The 20,957-nt window shown below is 38.1% G+C and overlaps 1 protein-coding gene across 5 annotated transcripts in view; it reads left to right on the top strand.

Annotated features, from left to right (window-relative positions):
* LOC112512105 (alpha-1,4 glucan phosphorylase L isozyme, chloroplastic/amyloplastic) overlaps nucleotides 1–20,351 on the top strand; it is a 23,460-nt gene extending 3,109 nt beyond the window's left edge. The window contains exons 1-16 of one of the 5 annotated variants that reach the window (XM_025117914.1): nucleotides 1,218–1,859; nucleotides 1,957–2,218; nucleotides 4,210–4,442; nucleotides 5,642–5,743; nucleotides 6,526–6,702; nucleotides 7,405–7,680; nucleotides 8,777–9,048; nucleotides 10,085–10,202; nucleotides 10,516–10,929; nucleotides 11,859–12,011; nucleotides 13,359–13,487; nucleotides 14,240–14,476; nucleotides 14,781–14,857; nucleotides 16,504–16,690; nucleotides 17,808–18,008; nucleotides 19,968–20,084. In XM_025117914.1, coding sequence (XP_024973682.1) covers nucleotides 4,230–4,442; nucleotides 5,642–5,743; nucleotides 6,526–6,702; nucleotides 7,405–7,680; nucleotides 8,777–9,048; nucleotides 10,085–10,202; nucleotides 10,516–10,929; nucleotides 11,859–12,011; nucleotides 13,359–13,487; nucleotides 14,240–14,476; nucleotides 14,781–14,857; nucleotides 16,504–16,690; nucleotides 17,808–18,008; nucleotides 19,968–20,084 — 2,673 coding nt within the window. In that variant the 5' untranslated portion in view covers nucleotides 1,218–1,859; nucleotides 1,957–2,218; nucleotides 4,210–4,229. Of the gene's footprint in view, nucleotides 1–1,217; nucleotides 2,219–4,209; nucleotides 4,443–5,641; nucleotides 5,744–6,525; nucleotides 6,703–7,404; nucleotides 7,681–8,776; nucleotides 9,049–10,084; nucleotides 10,203–10,515; nucleotides 10,930–11,858; nucleotides 12,012–13,358; nucleotides 13,488–14,239; nucleotides 14,477–14,780; nucleotides 14,858–16,503; nucleotides 16,691–17,807; nucleotides 18,009–19,967 lie in introns of those variants that run through there. The other 4 variants (XM_025117912.1, XM_025117915.1, XM_025117911.1 and 1 more) reach the window with 4 other exon arrangements.
* Nucleotides 20,352–20,957: the final 606 nt, after the last annotated feature.

Below are 20,957 nucleotides of genomic sequence, written 5' to 3'. Positions count from 1 at the left end.
GGTTTTAAGGTTGAGTGCTTTGGTGGGTAGTCGGTTAATAAGGTAAGCAGCGGTAGCAAGGGCTTCAGGCCAGAAAGATTTTGGTACATTAGATTCAAGCATAAGAGCCAGAGTCATCTCTAGTAAAATCCGATTTTTTCATTCGGCAACGCCATTTTGTTCAGAGTGTCTTGGRCAGGTGGTTTGGTGAATCATTCTTTTTGACTGAACGAATTCTTTCATAGAATTGTTCACGAATTCGCCTCCATTATCAGACCGAAGAATTTGAATGTTGGTTTTGTATTGTGTTTGAACCATAGCATGGAACATGGTAAAAAATTTTAAAACTTCGGATTTGTGTTTTAGGAAGTATACCCAAGTCATTCGTGTGCAATCGTCCACAAACAATAGGAAAAAAGGGAAACCTTACCCCCCGTTAACTTCTACCGGCCCCCAAACATCAGAATGAATCAAGGAAAAGGGTAATTTCACACGAGTGTTATTTGGTTTAAAAGTTTGTCTATGACTTTTGGCAAGAACACAAGTTTCACAACTTAAAACATTACTAGAAGGGAAAAGTTTAGGAAATAATAAATGCAAGTAGCCTGTGGACGGATGCCCCAACCTCCTATGCCATAGCCATGCTTCCCTACTTGGTGTTCCATGAGCAAGCATCACAGTACCGTGTTGAGTCACCTCATCCACATAGTATAACCCCTGTCGTTCAGTGCCACGCCCAACGATCATCCCAGTCCTAATGTCCTGTAAAATACAGAAGGTCGGGTGCATTAAAGCAGAACTGTTCAGCTCTTTTGTGACGTGGCTAATAGACAACAATTTATGAGATAGGGAAGGGACATAAAGGCAATTATGAAGTTTTAGTTTTGGAGATATCTCAATTGTCCCTCCCCCTTTAACATGCATACTTCCCCCATTTGCAGTTTGTATTTGAGATATTCTAGGTTCAGAGTTAAGGGTGATATCAGAAGACTCAAAAGTCATAGTCTCAGTGGCCCCACTATCAAAAAATCCAGGCATTATTTTGTGCCTTATGGGAATTTTGAGCCATTTTAGCATGTCTAATAGTTTGGGGTTCATTTTGTAATATTTCAAGAATTTGGGGACTAAAAAATTTAGGATTTAATAAACAAGGGTCTGAGGATAAATCCCCAAACCCTTTACCTGCATTTCCTTCGTCGTTTTTCACACCAGAGGCGGCGATGCCACCAAAGCCCCCTTGCATCTGATTGTCGTCGGTGCCGACACCCACGGCGGCAACCGCCTTCCCTTTCTCAGCCGGAACACCAGTTTTCTTGTGGCCATCATTCCACCATTCGGGGTAACCGACCAGTTTAAAACACTGATCTTTAGTGTGCTTCAACATACCACAGTGACTGCACTTTAGTTTTGATTTATCCACTCGAGATGGAGGTTTTCCAGAGGAGTCGGATCTGCGGTGTTGCCCCTTCGTGACAAGCCCTATCCCACCGGAATCTTGTGACCCGCCGGAATCGTATGACCCGCCAGCAACAAGACCGGCCGCCACGCCAGGCAGTGGGTTTTCAGTGGTGGCTCCAAGGATTCCTTGGTGAGCCATCTCTTTTCGAACAGCCGCGTAGGCCCCCTCTGCCGAGGGAAGCGGATCCCATCGAAGGATATCTCGTTTGATAGGGTCAAATCTTCGATCTAGGGCATTAAAAAATTGGAAGAGTTTTTGTTCAGACCTGATACTATTGTATGTGGCTATATCGATGGCACACTTCATTGGATTCAGATCTCTTCTCTCGATTTCACCCCATATGCCTTGCAGGGCTATCCAAAAATCTTCAAGAGGAGCCCCATTCTGCTTGATTTCATTTGCTTTGACGTGTAGGTCGAAGGTCTGTAACTTATCCTTCCCGCTACTGTACGTAACCACCAAGGCATCCCATAGGGTTTTTGCCGTGGGAAACTCGGTGAGATTGCTAGCAAGTGCAGGTTCAATGTTTTGTATTAGCCATGAGAACACGATTAAATCATCTTGTTCCCATTGCTCGTACCGGTCGTCTAATGGATCTGGCGGTGCGGGATCACCCGAAAGATGGCTTAACAAACTTGTGGATTTTCCCCCAATCGCAACTCGGATCATCCTAGCGCAAAGGGCGTAATTCTGGCTGTTAAGCTTGAGACTGATCTTCAAGCTATCGGATAAACTTTGTTTCGTGGTTTGATTCTGGTTATTGAGGGTTGTTTTGAAAAGGTTTGTAAGTTGTGCGGTAAGATCATTGTTGCTATTATTCGAGCTACCGTCTTCGGACATGGCGGCTTGGTTTTGGGTAGAAGATGAGTTTGGAATAGTTGGGTCTGGAACGTCTCACTGCTCTGATACCATAATGTCGATCAGAGGGCAGAAATTCTTTTATTGATTTGGTTTTTTTTGTGTGTGTATATTACAATACATTGGAAGCAACATTTATAGGACACAAATGACATATACAAGGAAAGGTTGTGCATGATTCTAGGCTGGAGAATGGCTGTAACAGATCGAGATTGATCCTTGAATTTGGTAGGTGATATTTGACAAATCATTTCCTTTTTTCTTTTTTCCAACAATCACAATACCCAGAGGTTCTGGTTACACGATCGAGATGTACCCTTATCACCTAATTGATCTCACGTAAATTACAATCATACTAAAATGATTGACGACACTAAAATCACCAATAGTTTACAGGTTATGGTTCGTGGAATCCCAATAGCGTGCGGGATAAAGGGTTCTATAAATGCTATGTTTCTATGTCTGAAGATTATGCTGTAGTTTAATTGTTGGTCAATTTGGTAAATGTTAAGTTCTTTCATTCTCAATATGTGATGTTACTTTCAGGTTCATTGAATACTCAATTTGGTCGATGTTAAGTTTGTTAGAGAGTAATCTAATGAATTCTACATATTCTCACATGGGATCAGAGCCTAGGTCTACGAGACTCAACATTCTCATTTAGCCCTCTCTCAACACTACAACCTGTGCCCGCCTAGCCTCCGATGGAGGGGAGTGTTAGAGTCCCACATCGGCTAGACTTTGATAATTTCTCCTCAATATATGTTGGAACCTCCCTTCTCTACTGAAGTGCTTTTTTAGAAAGTAATCTAATGAGGTTCCACATATTCTCATGTGTATTTGGAAGTAGGGACTATTTTTATCCAACGCACAACCAATGGCGGATCCAGGAAATCAAGTGATTGGGGGCATGTCTAGGGGTATAAAAAATGTAAAATATAATAACCCATCTGAACCGAATGAGATTCGGGTTAAACGGTTTTGGGATATTTGATTTTCGGATTCTTCTGAAATCCTTAGTAAGAAACAATTAATGGCAGCGAAGAACGCATAATCTGACAAAATTAACAAGCATTTCTGAAAGAAACGCCATAGTTAAATATCAAAACCATAAAAAACACTAACCTTGCTTATGATTACGACACAAACAGCAGTGAATGGGCTGCGAGAACTAGTGAGTCGCTGAAAGAAGGTTGTGGGCAACAATGGAAAAAGGTTGGGCGCTTGAACGGAAAAAGTTGGGGCAAATGCGAGAGTTGAGGTTTAAAAAAATAATTTGCAACTTTTTTTTTGGTTTTTGTTGGGGGTATATGACCCACCCCTTGAACCTACATCCATCCATGCACATGAGAGGGCAATATGTGTTTTCTTTTAATTCTGTTTCTTCTGTTTGACGTCAGGGTTGATGCAAAGTTGCAAAAGGCGGCCAATACTGCCTTTATGTTTTAACAAGTTGGAATCATCAATCTATTAGATTTTGGCACAAGGTGTTTAGGGGAAAACCCCCCAAAAAATGAAAAATTGAAGAACATTGGTAACCATTCATCTGGATGGTATGCACATGTGCATACAAGTAATTGAAGCTGTTTCTTGGTTTTTAGGCATGTGTGTATGTTATGCACATGTGCATAACGGACAAATTGCTTACAAATTACTTCTATGCACATGTGCGTATCGACTAGATGAACAGTCACCTAGGTGTTCCTCAGTTTCTCATTTTTTTGTGGGTTTCCCCTGAACCTGACCCGGGTAACGGCAATATGTTTATATGATTTCTATATGATATCTATGGTTCTGAAGTTAAGACCTATAGATTCAATAGTTCGGTTCTCATATTTAAACCCCATTAAACTTCTTTGAAATTACAAACTTGTATGAAACATAATCAAACCGTTTGTTGTTTGTTTAATTAGGAGATGGAGGCAACATTGATATGTCAACATCCGATGCCGTGGCCTTGAGAATTACTCACCATGCAGAGTTTACACCATCATTTTCTCCGGAGGGATTTGATCTCCCTAAGGCATACTTTGCCACTGCACAAAGTATACGTGATTCACTTATCATCAATTGGAATGCAACTTATGACATGTATGAAAGGTCGAATGTAAAGCAAGCGTACTATTTGTCTATGGAATTTTTACAGGTTTGTCAAATTGGTTATTGATCAGAAGATGTACCAATTCCTATTATCAACTATGCTTAGTTTTGCTAGTTAGCAATTACCATTTCGTAATGGTCATCATTTCTTTTGCTTATTGAAAACAACTCAATGCAATTACATTGTATTGTTAGTCAACCCTAAATCTTAGATGTTTTCTTGGAACCACCATCATCCATATTGTGAGAATAAGTGGAACCCCCAGATTACTCTCCAAACGAGCACTTGAGTAGAGAAAAGAGATTCCAACATATATAAAGAAGAAATGGTCCAGGTCTAGACGATGTGAGACTCTTACACTCCCCCTCCAACGGAGGCTAGACAGACACAATTGTCCCATATCCCCTAGAGGGGGCTAGATGAGTACATATTACCCCAGAGTGTCAAGTGCCTAGAGTGGTAGACCTTGGTTTTGATACCATGTGAAAATATGTGGAACCCCCATATTAATCTCCAAAAAAGTCCTTTAGGAATGAAGGGAGGTTCCAACATGTATAGAGAAGAAATGGTCTTAGTCTAGGCGATTTGGGACTCTGACACATGTTTTACCTATCCTCTTTTTCATCGTTGCTTAGTGGAAAACCAGTCTCTTGATAAATGGTAGGAGTGGTAAAGGTACCAAAATAGACCAATCAACATGTGTTCCAACCATACCAATTAAATTGGTATCAATTACAATCTGTTGGTAGTAACGTACCAAGTATGCAAACTTGGTTGGTACATGGTATTGGAAGTCGTATACCACTGTAGTACCATGGTACTGACTTATTTAACTATTTATTAATTTTTGAATTTTTTTATCTATTGAATATTAAACTTTGTAAATTTAACTATTTTGTTTCAACATATGAATGCTTGCAAGTTCAATGCTTGTAAGTTCAATGCTTGCAATTAAAAACCCTTAAACATCATATGTGTTATTCGAAAACTCAAAATGTCGCTCAAAATTTGAACATAATGGCAAGTTTTCATATATGTAACTTGAAGTTGCTACAAAACCAGTACCGACATGTATCAACTGAAAAAGTTGGTACCAAGTAGAGTTGGTTGGTACACGGTATAAGATTTTTCATACCAATTATAATTGCTTGCTATACGGTATTGGAGAAAAAGGATTTGGTAATGTACCAAGTCCACCCCTAATAAAATTTTGTTCAAGAAATTAATGATATTCTTTGTTGTAGGGAAGAGCACTATTGAATGCCATTGGTAACTTAGAGCTAAGCGGTGCTTATGGAGATGCTTTGAGCAAGCTTGGCCACAAACTTGAGGATGTGGTTTCACAGGTGAAAATTTTCTGAATCATATACATCATCATATGCATTTTACTTTTTTCTTAAAGGGCATATATTCTTGTAAGTTGAGACCATGTGTGCAGATGTTATATCAAGTTTTTCTTTGTTGCTCTCTTTTAACTATTAGGAGTAATCGATCACTTGATCAAAATATGTGTATATATGAATAAAGAAAATGCAGAAAATTGAAATTCTTGTATAAAATCTATAGAGTAACCATAGAACAGCATACAATCAATAGAAAATCTTACTTGATAGGGTAGTTTCTTGCTTTAATCGAGAAATAGATTGAGGCTTGCACCATGCAGTGTCCTAAGACAGAAAATTTGCCTGTAGAGCGTCCGTCTAGAGGATACAACAATCATATGCAAGTAAGACTTGAATCTAGTAAATCAAACTATGTTTGGTAATGGATTTGTGATGAAAAAGGAAGAGAGAACCCAGAAAATTGAGCTGGAATCGAGAGAGATTTCTGTCCCAAATGTATCTGGTATTTATACGACTCTGTCATAACCCGCTTCCATCACTGTTTTGGCCTAAAAGCACATCATTTGCAAAATCCAATCACACACTAAAGCCTAAGTTCATGTAACTCACTCATTCATATAATGCCCAAGCCTTAGGCTTTATTAAGCGAGTGCTTTTTGTATTTGATTCCTAAGTGGGACAAGTTCCTTTTTCTAACAAGCTTCCAACATTAACTGCATTTATAGAATTATAGCTGCCCTGTTATCTTCCAGGTTATACTAAACTTTTGGGTCTAAAATTCATAGGAACCAGATGCTGCTCTAGGAAATGGGGGGCTTGGCAGGCTTGCTTCTTGTTTTCTGGACTCTTTGGCAACATTAAATTATCCAGCTTGGGGTTATGGGCTCAGATACAAGTATGGTTTGTTCAAACAGCTAATCACAAAAGAAGGTCAGGAGGAGATTGCTGAAAACTGGCTTGAGGTGAATTTTCCATTCTTTTGTTTCAATTACTCTTTTGCTTATCCATACAAAAAAATAAATACTGATATTTGGGTAAAAAAGTTGATTATTGGCAACCTTAACTGGCCCCACACAGAACCCGCCTCCAAGGACACCAATGTGAGGGGGCATTTTGGCTCACTTAGAGCATCTCCAACAGAGTCTCCGAAATTTCTCTAAGATGGAGAATGAAACATCAAAATTTCTAAAATAAAAAATTACATTCAACTCCAACAGATTATATTTTGGAGATTACAACATTGATTATATTATTGAAATATTCCTATTCATCTAATAAACTATTATTTCTCTTTCTAAATATTTATTGTTAAAGTTTCCTATTGGTGGAAATACATTAAATGATATTTTTCTCTCATTGTAATCATTTTTCGGGTGTTCTCCATATTTGGAAATTTTTACACTCTCTCTCCTACTTTCTCCATTTTGGAGAATTCGTTGGAGCAAAAACATCCCCAAAATCCCCAAAAGCTCTATTTTCTCCATTTTGGGGAATCTGGAGATGCTCTCAGCAGCTGAGGCTAGCCAGGGGTGGGGGTGGATCGAACCCTGGACCTGTCTTGTATTTGGGCAAAATCACCCCACCCCTTTGCCAACTGAGCTACCCACCAGAGGCAAAATTAAATCATGATATATCTTTAAGTTAACTTCAGTTTTTGATTGTAGATGGGAAATCCTTGGGAGATTGTGAGAAATGACATCTCCTATCCCGTAAAATTTTATGGGAAAGTTGTCACAGGTTCTGATGGAAAGAGGCGTTGGATTGGGGGAGAAGATATAGTGGCTGTTGCAAGTGATGTCCCAATACCAGGATATAAAACAAAAACGACGATCAACCTTCGTCTATGGTCCACTAAAGTTCCATCGGCAGATTTCGATTTGTCTGCTTTCAACTCTGGAGAACACACTAAAGCATGTGAAAGCCAAGCAAATGCGGAAAAGGTCCAAACACTAAATGATGCATTATATTTCTACATTACTACATTATATTTGAGAGTTGGTTTCCGGTAAGAATAGTAGTTATCTTGAGACGGATAAGATAGGATATCCACCCTTGGATCAATCCTAATTGAAGATCAATTGAAAAATACCCTTCTAAGCTAATTCATGGATTATTTTGGGACTTAATCTGAAGCATTAGATCAACACTAAGTAAAAGTGATCAAGGGTCCAATTCCCTTCTTACAATTCTCTCCTTAACTCCTATTCTCACACGATCTTTCGTCTTATATTTGATTTTGTTCCGTCTTTTTACAATTACAAAGAAAAACCCTGCTCACTTATGGCTATAGATCAAGGCAATATGTTATTTTACTTCCTTATGCTTCTAATGCATATTAGGGTTTGGGTAGTTTACACCTGATAGGAACTAGGTAATGTCTTCACGGAAACAACCGCTCTACTTCTTTTTTGGGGTGTACGTAGCGTCTGCTTACATCTTACCCTCCCCAGACCCTCCTCATGGTGGGATATACTGGCGTCGGGGCTGTTTGGTTGGTTTTTCATTAAATCCTGTATAGATAAAATCGTTTGTGTAGATTAATCTGTCTGTATCAATTGGGAAGGTTTTTGGTTGGGAGGGTTTTTCCATAGATGGAAGAAACTTGTTTGTTAATTGGAAGAGGCAGGTTTAGGAAAAAAACTTGACTTTCTGTATAAAGCTCTCCCCTAGAAGCTTTTTGAATAAATCACTTTCTATATCATTAAGCCACTACCAAACAGTCGCATATAGCTGATTGAATAAGCTGTGAGTCCCATTAAGCTCATCATGCTGCTAAAAAACAGGCCCTTTATTTGGGAACTAGGTAATGTCCACTGCGTTGAAAGAAAAAAAGCTCTGCAACATTTTGCTAAAAAATATATAATTCCGTTTTTTTAGGGGGGGGGGGGGAGGTGACATGTGTGCCTTCCTAATCTGGACTGCCAGAAGCTTCACACTCGGTACATTCAACTACTTATATTGGTTGTGCTAACTAGAGTGATTGTTGACATGGTATTGATAACCATATACTGATACAAGATTCTCCTCTGCCACCAGATATGCTATATACTATATCCAGGGGATGATTCGTTGGAAGGGAAGACGCTCAGACTGAAACAACAATATACATTATGCTCCGCCTCTCTCCAAGATATTATCACACGTTTTGAGAAGAGATCTGGGGAGAATGTGTTATGGAAAGAATTTCCAGAGAAGGTTGCTGTGCAGATGAATGATACCCACCCGACACTCTGCATTCCGGAGCTGATGAGGATATTGATGGATTTGAAGGGAATTAGCTGGAAGGAAGCTTGGGATATCACCCAAAGGTATTTCTTAGCTGCACAACCTGCTAGATGAATTTTTTGTTGGTGATTATAATTTCATCGGCTATTTTGTATAAGCTAACTTGAACCCAGGATGGCAGAATGGCGGGGGTCACACCCTTTGTGGTGGTCCCACTGATGTTGATCAGTGAGTATCCTTAAGGATGCGTTTGGTACACAGGACATAACAGGGATCACTGTTCCATGTTTGGTAGGACTTTTACGTGGAACAGAGTAGAACAAGCGTGTTCTACCCCCACCCCATGGAACAAGGTGGAACAGACTTATATTTTACCCATATAACCTAAAAATAAAACCTAATTCTCTTCTAAAACATCAGGTACTCCTTCCTTTTGACATTTTATTCATTTTTAAAATTTTATTTATTGTATTTTATGCTCATTAAACTTACACTTTGCTGTCCCCAAAATATTATTTTTATACGGTTTCTATATTTTGAATTTTGATTACTTTATGTAACTTATTAAATATTAATAATAAAAAATAATATAGAAAAGGTGTAAAATAAAAATTGGAAACTACATGCACTTTTTATTTTGGTGTCATTTTAATCGTATTGATGAAAGCTTTCTAACTGTTCCCTAGATACATATGTCGTGATATTTTATTTCACAATTGAATCAAATTATGATATATTTTGTTATACAAAATATTTACTTTATTATAATTTAATAAGTTACATAATTAATCAAAATATATAAACAATTCATTAGGGGTAAATTCATTTTTATCCGTTCTATCATGTCCAGTTTTGTCTTACCAAATGCTTCACTACTGTCCTGTCCTGTTTAGTTCTATCATGTCTGTATAGCAAATGCACCCTAACTGCTTTATAACCTATAACCGCCGTAACTACCATGGCGGTGGACTCTAGTTTGACTGCCTGAGTGTTTCATACATATTCTCTTCCTCAAAATTCATAAAGGAAAACATGACTGTTGTATATATTTTTCGCCTCCATGTTGACGACTCTATAATCAAGTTCAGTAATGGTGATCTGCTCTTGGAAATTTCTCAGAACTGTGGCTTACACCAACCATACTGTTTTACCTGAAGCATTAGAGAAATGGAGTTTAGAACTCATGCAGAAACTTCTCCCGCGGCATGTGGAGATCATAGAACTGATTGATGAGGAGGTGAAGCAAAACGCATTCTTTCAAATTTGTATAATAAGGGTTTGGGTTCCGGTGAGAATAAAAGTTACGGTGAGAAGGGTAAGAAGGGATCTCCACCCTTGGATCCTAATTGAAGAGTTCCACTAGATCAACACCAATGAGAAACACCGTATCAATTCCCTTCTAAAGCGCATTTCATGGGTTGGTTTGAGATTAAAAGTGATCAAGGGTCCAAATCCCTTTTTACACTTCTCACCTTAACTCCTATTCTCACACGATCCTTCATCTGTATAATAATACATTTCTGCAGCTTAACGACATGTTATTCTTACAGTTGATCATTGGCATCGTAGCAGAGTTTGGAAAATCAAATCTTGAATTGTTGGAAAGAAAGTTGAATGCTATGAGAATTCTCGAAAATGTTGAACTGCCATCGTCCATAATTGATCTGTTTATGAAACCAAAAGAAGTGTCTGCCATTGATACATGTGAAGTGTTAGAGGTTTCTAATAAAGACTCCGTTGCTGCTGCTGATGAATTTGTTGGAAAAAGCAAGGAGAAAGAGGTTGATCAAGAACCCGTACAAAAAGGTGAACAGAAGGAAGAGGCCGATCTGCAACCAGCTCCTGTACCACAAAAAATGGTCCGTATGGCTAATCTATGTGTTGTTGGTGGCCATGTTGTCAACGGGGTTGCTGAGATTCACAGTGAGATTGTAAAGCAGGATGTTTTCAACGACTTCTATAAGGTAAACATATGTTTGGCAATCCAGCTGATAAAACTAGTCGTTACTGGTAAAAACTAGCTGATAAGCTAGTTGACAATGTAAAATGACCTAAAAGGTTATGTTAATTGGAAAAATATAAGGGGCATAATTGGGAAAAAAAAATGGAAAAATCCCTTGAGCTTATAGTAGCTGTAGGGTTTCAAAAACAAACAGGTAACTTTTAAAAATGCAGCAGAAAAAGTTTTAGGTTACTTTTGTAGAAAACTTTTCTTAAAAGAAACCCTATTCGGATCTAATGACTTTTAAATGAATCTAAACAAACCATAGGGTGTTTAGAATATTACTTTTTCAGGTTTCTATTCTGTTTTTATGTGATAACAAGATTGATTAACCTTTCAGGCTCAGGCCTATGTCCTTACTTTGTAAGTGGCCTATTTGAGTTATAGACAAAACACAATACCCAAACATGGGCCGGGCTTGTGATAATTCTTAAGCCCATTTATCTATAAGCCCATTAAGCCTAAATAGAAGTTTTATTTAATTTTTTATTGATCATAATAAAATTATATGTAAATACATTTACTCATAAAACCCTGTAATTATCATAATTACACTTTTGACACATACTTTAGTTATTATGCTAGACTATTTAAAATCAACATGACATAATTTGGGCTTTTGGTTATCAATAACCATATCGAAGCATACGGATACTTTGTTTGTGACCCTATAGGTTTACATACTTCTTGGTAGTATTATTGTGTGACATGTGTCGTGGGCATATAAAAACTTACAGTAGCATTTAAAAGGCTAGCTTATGGCCAACCAAACGGGACTTTTTCAACAAGCTTAAAAAATAATCCCAACTTATGGTCGCCGAACATGGCCTATATGTATTCTACTAATATTACACGCGTTATATTGTCGATGGCATTGACCACGTAATGCAGCTTTGGCCTGAGAAATTTCAAAACAAAACAAATGGGGTGACACCCAGAAGATGGATATATTACTGCAATCCTGAACTCAGCAAAATCATAACCAAGTGGACACGGGGAGATGACTGGGTACTGAACACTGAAAAATTGTCTGAACTGCGTAAGGTATTGACTGTTATTTGACTTTCCATCTTCCCTTCTTTAGGTTTTAACTGGAATCTAATAGAAAAAGACTTATGTTGTGTATGTTCCATAGGATAAAAATAAGGGAAATTGACCAAAATAGTAAATCTCCGCAACCAACTTCATTTTTTAGTCACTTTTTCAATTGAATTCCCATTTTAGCTAGAGTTTACGCCAATGTCTTACGCATTTGGGTAAACTCGATCTTCAGATTAAAAAAAAAAGAAAACAGATTTTTTGCGTATTTTTTTTCTTTTTTTTCCTCCAGAAATCAATCTTTACACAAATGCGTAAAGCATCAGCTTAAAGACTGGCTATTTTGGGAGAGGCTCTGAAAAGTGGCTAAAGTGTGAATTTGGTTGATCGGATTGGCTATTTCAGTCAATTTCCCTAAAAATAATGTGTTGCTCTTCATATATATGGAAGTATTTGTTGATCCACACCTCAAGGCTGAAATTTGGAACTTATGGCCTCAAACAAGTACTTCCCATTTCTCTAACTTCAGCTTTCCTCATAATAACTCCATTATCAGCCAGAGGCGGACCCAGAATTTTTTTTAAGCAGGGGCACAAAATACTTAACATAATATAAAATAAAACAAAAATTAATTATAAGAAATATTGTTTCATTAAAAATGACATACAAGTGGTTTTTTGCAACACCAAAAGTGTTTTCTTTTTTCTTTCTTTTCTACTGTTGTTTCCAAAAAATTAAAAGAGAGCCAATGGGATTCAAACTTGCAACTGGTAAATGTATGTACCGTATGTACCAGCAGGCTGCAACCATTTTTTGTTAACTTTGAGCATCTGCATCTTCAACAACTATGCTAAAATAGAGATTTTGGAGATTTGGAGTATATTTTTGCTCCAACAGCTATGCTATAAAACATTTGCTAAAATAGAGAAAAGAAGAGAGAGATGGTAGAAATCTCTAAAACTCCATTTTTGAGAGAGAGAAATAATATTTAATTTTTCCAACAATAGAAGACATTGAAATTAAGTGTTTAGGAAAGAGAAATAATATTTTTTTTAAATGTATTTAATATTTTAATAATATAGTTGATGGTAGAATTGCTAAAATAGAATAGCTATTGGAGTTGGATATAATTTTTATAGCGGTTTTTTTTATACTCTTATTTTAAAAAATTTATAGCATAGCTGTTGAAGATGCTCTTAGAGGAGCACACATCAGAATAAAGTGGATGCAGTACTCCTAATATTTTTTCCACTATGTTGGCACGATAGAGTGCTAGCACCGGCATCCCCTCCCTCCTTAAGACTGCACCTGTTGATTAGGAACTATTGGACTAATTCCAGTAAGTTCTTACAGTTTGCAGATAACGAGGATCTCCAAAGCGAGTGGAGAGCTGCAAAAAGGATCAACAAAATGAAGGTTGTATCATTCCTCCAAGAAAAAACAGGATATCGTGTCAGTCCCGATGCAATGTTTGACATCCAGGTCACTGCCATTTGCCTTTTTAGCTCCTTTCTCATACAAAATCTTGCAAGTTCTATTTTGATAGAGTTACATGCTAGTAAGGGGTTGTTTGGTTGGTTTTTCAAGTTGTCTGTGTGGATTAATCTGTCTGTATAGATTGAGAAGGTTTTTGTTTGGGATAGTTTTTTAATAGATGAAAGGAGCGTGTTTTTTAATTGGGAGAGTCAAGTTTGGAAAAAAAAACTTGGCTTTCTGCATAAGCTCCCCCCTAAAGGCTTACTAAATAAGCCACTTTTTATATCATGAAGCCACTACCAAATAACCATGTATAGCTGACCGAATAAGCTGTGAGGCGCTGTTTGGTTGGCTGGTTTTCCATTAAGTCATGTATGGATAAAGTAGTTGTGTAGATTAATCTGTCTGTATGGATTGGGAAGATTTTTGTTTGGGAGGGTTTTTCATAGATGGAAGGAGGGTATTTTGTAATTGGAAGTGGTAGATTTGGAAAAAACTTGGTCATCTGCATAAAGCTTCCCCCAAAAGCTTATTGAATACTTTCTATATCATTAAGCCACTATCAAATAGTGATGTATAGCTGACCGAATAAGCTGCGAGTCCCATTAAGCTCATTAAGCTTCTAACAAACAAGCCTCGAGTCTCGTTAAGCTCATTAAGCTGCTAACAGACAGATCCTAAGTACAAGGCCACATTATAGTTCCTCTTGGTTTTGCTTCAATGCGGAGTACCATTTACATTATGGAATTATTTTTCAGGTGAAACGCATTCATGAATACAAGAGACAGTTGTTAAATATCTTGGGAATTGTTTACCGCTACAAGAAGATGAAAGAAATGAATGCCTTTGAGAGGAAAGAAAAATTTACCCCACGGGTTTGCATATTTGGGGGGAAAGCATTTGCCACATATGCGCAAGCCAAAAGAATTGTGAAACTCATCACAGATGTCGGGATGACAATAAACCATGATCCCGACATTGGGGACTTACTGAAGGTATGTTTTAGCTTGCATTCTTACCTTCTGAGTTGTAATGCTGCTCTAGTAATCAAAGGGTCACTGGCCTGGGGGTACCTGGTTACTGGTAGATCCCAACCTCCCTGGAGGTCAAGGGTTCAAACCCACTATGGTGTATACAATGGTATGGGCCTCTACTTCGTAATTTACTCCTGCATTACTGTTTAAAATTATTAACAAACCACGGACGAAAATCGTAATTTACTCCTGCATTACTGTTTAAACTTTTGCCAACTCTTTTTCTTCTTCTTTTCTATGCTGATGCATTATAACTTAATTATAGGTTGTATTTGTTCCCGATTACAATGTAAGCGTTGCCGAATTGTTGATTCCTGCCAGTGAGCTATCACAGCATATCAGGTACTTCCATCCCTCATAAGACGTCCCTTGTTCCTCGGAACGATATTGAAGTGCATTACCATTGTTGCATTCCTATATTTAAAAACCAAACCAAACGGACCCAATATATCTTGGGCTGTAAAGGAACCGAACGAACACGAATGGAGGCTTGTTCGTGTTCATTCCTTTAACTTAACCGAATAATCGAACGAACGCAAACGTCAAACAAAAGGAATTTTTTGTGTTCATGTTCGTTCCCTAAGAAAATATGTTTTCGTGTTCGTTTATGTTCGTTCATAAGATGCTAAACGAACGAACACAAGTATACTAAAAGCAACCACCATTACTCATCATTTCATTCATAAAAAATAACATAACGAAATGAAAAAGTGGGTCAATAGGAGAGACAAAAAGGAATTCTAAATTTAATTTGATTAAAGATTTCACAAATTAATGTCATAATATATATATATATATATATATATAGAGAGAGAGAGAGAGAGAGAGTCCGGTTCGCGGGAAAACCGCAACAAAATGAAAAACTGAGGAACATCCTGTAACTATTCATTTGGACGGTATACACATGTGCATACAAGTGATTTGTAAGCAATTTATCCGATATGCACATGTGCATAACATGCACACGTGCATAAAAACCAAGAAACAACTTCAATTACTTGTATGTACATGTGCATACCGTCCAGATGAAAGATTACCGGGTGTTCTTCAGTTTTTCATTTGGGGGGGGGGGGGTTCCCCTGAACCCGACCCTATATATATATATAGAGAGAGAGAGAGTGAGAGAGAGATTTGGGATCATGTGAGACCAGCCTGTATATATATAGAGAGAGAGAGAGGGAGAGAGAAAGTGAGAGAGAGATTTGGGATCATGTGAGACCAGCCTGTTTTTCTGAGACCCGTGATACCACCTTTGTACACTTGAAACTTCATAGTAAAACACTGTGAGAAGGTAACCTTCACAGTATTTTTTGCCGTGAAGGTTCGAATTTTTTTACCTTCACAATGTTTTGCTATGAAGTTTCAAGTGTAAAAAAGTGGTCTCATTGGGTCTCACGAAAACAGGCTGGCCTCACGTGATCCCCAGTTTATATATATATATATATATATATATATATATATAAGAGCAGGATCAAACGAGAACGGTACCTATTTAAAAGAACACGAAAACGGGCAAATCACGTGCAAAATCACATGTGATTTTACATTATTGGTCAAAAAAAGTGTCCGGGCAACTTGTGGCTGCATCTTCAGGTCGCTGGGCAAGGTCGCCTGTGATTTTGTATGTGATGTTAGTGTAAAATCATATGTGGGTTGCCATTTTCGTGTTCTTCTAAATATGTACCGTTCTCGTTTGATCCTCCTTCTCTCTCTCTCTCTATATATATATGTATATATAAACAAACGTAAATGAATATAAATGAACGAACATTCACGAATGTAAATGAACGAAGGAGACCATTGTTCATGTTCTTTCATTTATTAAATAAACAAACTTTTTGCCAAACGGTTTTCTCAACATTTAGTTCGTTTACAGCCCTAAGTATATCCTATGTGGAGGTGGGGTATGGGGAGGGTAACATGTATGCAAACTTGACCTGTGTAGATGGCTGTTTCCGTGATTATTTACAACTTTATGATTATTTTAGTACCGCTGGAATGGAAGCAAGTGGAACTAGCAACATGAAGTTTTCCATGAATGGTTGCATCTTGATTGGGACATTGGATGGGGCAAATGTGGAAATAAGGGAAGAAGTTGGAGAAGACAACTTCTTTCTTTTTGGCGCTCAAGCCCATGAGATATCAGGGTTACGGAAGGAAAGAGCCGAGGGCAAGGTATTCCTTGCTTTACTTCTTTCTATAAGAAAAACTTGTAGCCTCACAATCTAATATGTTTATTGAGAGCTTGTGTAAGATCCCACATTGGTTGGGGAGAGGAACGAAAGTTGCTTTGTAAGGAACTGGATACTCCTCTATCAGACGCGTTTTAAAATCGTGAGTCGAGGTATAGACAAAGCGGAAAATATCTGGTACGGTTGGCCTGAGATGTTACAGCTTGGTGTCAAACCAAACAAACCCAATAAATCCCACGTGAGGCATGATATAGGGGTATGATCTACACATCCTTTCCTCTACCCCAATGGGAAGCTCAACTGGCAAATAAAGGCTAGGCCTTGGGGATCCTCCTCATAGTTCGCCAGTTTGAGTCTCCTCAGAGCCATTGGTGAGGATTTTCCTGGATGTTACCTCCAGTAGTGGTGGATCCAGAAAAAAAAATTATCGTTGGGGGCATAGTATAAAATAGAGTAAATTATGTTTTTCGTCCCAATGGTTTGTTAATAATTTCGATTTTCGTCCCTATAGTTTGTAATTTATTGCGACTCTCGTCCTTGGACTAATTCCTACCTTTACGTACAAGGGACCAAAATAGTAAAGAATTGTAAACCACAGGACCGAAACAACAATAAATTGCAAATCATAAGGACAAAAATAGCAATAAATTACAAACAGTAGGACGAAAACTGCAATTTCTAAACCACAGGGACGGAAATCGTAATTTTTAACAAATCACAGGGACAAAAAACGTAATTTACTCTATAAATTAAATAATAATTTAACTAAAATAGAACAAAATTTAGGTAAAAAGACAATAGTCAACCAAGGAAGCAATGGGTGTTTAGGGGGGGGGGGTTATTTGTTGGGGGCACATTTGTAATATTAAGTAAAAAAAATTCAAAATGTGCAGCTCATGGATTTGTTGGGGGCATTTGCCCCCTCTTCAGGCCCCATGGGATTAGTAGAGGTGCGTGCAAGCAAGCATCAACACCCACAATTACCAAGAAAAAAAAAATGTTTCCGTAAAGACCCAACTTCTTTAGACCTCGATATGTTTCAAGTCAAATAAGTGGCTTATCTTCATCGAGTTAATGTGCATTAGCTTTTGTATTTACAGTTTGTGCCCGACCCTCTTTTCGAAGAAGTGAAGGAATACGTTAGAAGTGGTGTATTTGGGCCTTACGATTATGATGAACTAATGGGATCTTTAGAAGGGAATGAAGGCTTTGGCCGTGCAGATTACTTCCTTGTGGGCAAGGACTTCCCGAGTTACATAGAATGCCAAGAGAAGGTTGATGAGGCATATCGAGACCAAAAGGTTAGTTCACAATCTTCCAAACTCCCCAATGTTTCTTTTTTCAGCATAAGTATCAAGACTCTTCTTTCACATCGAACATACTAATTTTCCTATGAACTTGACAAAATAAGCATTCATAACTGTGAGAATATGTGGAATCCAATAAGATTACTCCTCAAAAGAGCCTTTAAGGAGAGAATCGTCCAAGCCAAGCCGATGTGGGCCTCTATCCAATGAAGGCTAGACGGGCGAAAATTGTGCCAGAGTGTCAAGAGGGGGATAGACGGGTATATACTTCCCAAAAGTGTGAGTCCCTGAAGTGGTAGACCTTGGTTTTACCATATAAGAATATGTGGAACCCCGTTAGATTACTCTCCAAAAGAGCCTTTGAGGAGATGAGGGATATATAGCGGAGAAACAGTCCAAGTCTAGACGATGTGGGACTAACACCCCCTCCAATGAAGGCTAGTAGCACAAATTGTCCCAAAGTGTCAAGAGGGGGCTAGACGGTACATATTGCCCCAAAGTGTCGAGTCCTTAAAGTGGTAAACCTTGGCTCTAGTGATACCATATAAGAATATGTGGAACCCATTAAATTAGTCACCAAAAAGAGCCCTTGAGGAGAGAAGGGAGGTTCCAACAATAGAAATGGTCTAAAGTGTCATTTGGTCCCCTGATACCATGTGAGAATACGTGGAACCTGATTAGATTACTCTCCAAAATACCAACATATATTGAGGAGAAATAGTCCAAGTCTAGCTAATGTGAGACTAACAATAACCACCAAACAAACTCTTACCAAATGCAGAAATATACGCCTTTCATCCCTTCAATATTCGACACTACATGTAGTCAAATGAAAGAGCTATATCATCCAAATGTTTAAATTTACTACAATAGGGTTGGGTTCCGGTGAGAAGGGAAGTTATGATGAGAAGCATAAGAATAGATCTCCACCCTTGGATCAATCCTAATTAAATGTCAACACTAATGAGGTGCACCTGGATCAATTCCCTTCTAAGTGCAATTCATGAGTGGGCATGAGATTAAAAGTGATAAAGGGTTCAGATCTCTTCTTACGCTTCTCACTATAACTTTCCTTCTGACACGATTCTTCGCCTACCGGTAATAATGACAAAATGGGTGGGATCTTATTAGACTAAAAATCAATATCATCAACACTTTGCGCTTGGACGTGTAGCTCAGAGCTCAAATACGGAACAAGTTCAAGTTCGAATCCTGCATGAGACGGGCTTGAACCCCTCTTCTAGCCTCAACCGTTGAGTTAGCTTTGAAATGCCTCCTCACATGTGATTCCTAGGGGATGGTTTCTTGTGGCCGGCTCCAGCTGAGAAATTACCTTGTAGTCAGAGGAAACTCAAACGGCAAATTATCAAGTCGATGCTCATATAACTGCATTTTGATACTCTCACTTTTCCCTTCGATGAGCTGATCTTTAATTGCAAAAGTGATAGCTTATATAACTGCATTTTGATACTTTTTTGAAGACGAGAAAGAGTCAGCCTTAAATGTCCCTATTCAATAGGCTTTCTTTCTCCCTGTAGTTGGTCACCCTTTTTGCTCAAATATCATCAACACTTTATAAGTACAAGTTTTTATTGGTAAAAGATGTTGTAATCCTACATCGCTAGACTTGGACCATTTCTCCTCAATATGCTAGAACCTCCCTTCTGTACTTGATGGTTCTTTTTGGAGGGTAGTCTAATAGGGTTTCACATATTCTCACGTGGTATCAGAGTCGAGGTCTACCACTTTAGGGACTTGAACAAGGTTCTACACTAAAGACACTAAGAATCACGAGCATGGTGTTGCATAATCTGTAATACACTTTTCGCCCAAATATGTAGTTTTAGCTGTGAAGATATGCCAACCCCGACGGTAAACTTGCTATAATTTTCGTCAAAACTAGTCCTATAAATCAGCATCATGCCTGAATTTGCAGAATCTTTTGTGTTGCAGAGATGGACTCGAATGTCGATCTTGAACTCAGCTGGGTCATACAAGTTCAGCAGTGATCGAACCATTCACGAGTATGCTCGAGACATATGGAATGTTCAACCTCTTCAACTTCCTTGACCTACCCCATCATCGGGATATTGGGGATTTTCTTGGCTGTTATTTTCAGGGTTCTGGTATGAGATTAGTGGAGATACCCGCAAGCTGGTCCGAACATCCATAGTTACAAAAATGAGCAGAGATAATGACAAGACTAAACCATACATATTTGTTATTTGTATGCACACTTTTTGTTCAATCATTAATCTTTCCAAGTAATTTAGGTCTTTATATGCTGTTTGAACCTACTCTTGCTATAAATTACTTGCAACATACTTCAACATCAAATGTAGTTTTTCTTAAAAGTTTCCTTATTAAGGGGCCGTTTACCAAACACTTACCCGGTAAGCGTTTACCAGTAAAATTCAACACTATCACTTACTTATCGGGTAAGATTTTAGTCAACAAAAACGGCATCGTATGCAACAATTTACCCGGTAAGCGCTAACTGTGGTAAGAGTCCTCGTCCTCACTTACTGGGTAAGACTCTTGGTCCTTGCCTTGCTCTTACCAGGTAAGATTATTGGTCCTTACCATATTCACCCGTTAAGTTAATATGACTTGATAAGCGTTTATCCGGATAAACGTTTGGTAAACGACCCCTAAGTTTGGTTATTATCTTTTGTTCTTATCTCCTTATTAAGGTTGGTTATTTTTTAAGATTTCCTAAACAAGGGACTTTTGTATGGCGTGTCAACCTTATCCTAAGTGACCATTAGGTGACGGTTAACCCTCAACGACTTTTTGAAAACGTTAACGACCCTTCAACGTGTCAAGGTTCAAGAACATCCACAACACAGGTTCTTGTAAAAACCTCATTTTTCTACTTTTTCCTACCATATCAGCGCCACCTCAACAAAACAGAAAACTTAATAGAACTTCATAGTGGAGGTT

The sequence above is a fragment of the Cynara cardunculus genome, assembly GCF_001531365.2.
Source record: "Cynara cardunculus var. scolymus isolate 2C chromosome LG 5, CcrdV1, whole genome shotgun sequence".
Classification (NCBI taxonomy): Eukaryota; Viridiplantae; Streptophyta; class Magnoliopsida; order Asterales; family Asteraceae; genus Cynara; species Cynara cardunculus.
Note: the sequence above shows the minus strand (reverse complement) of the source record. Positions and strands in the feature narration are given on the sequence as shown.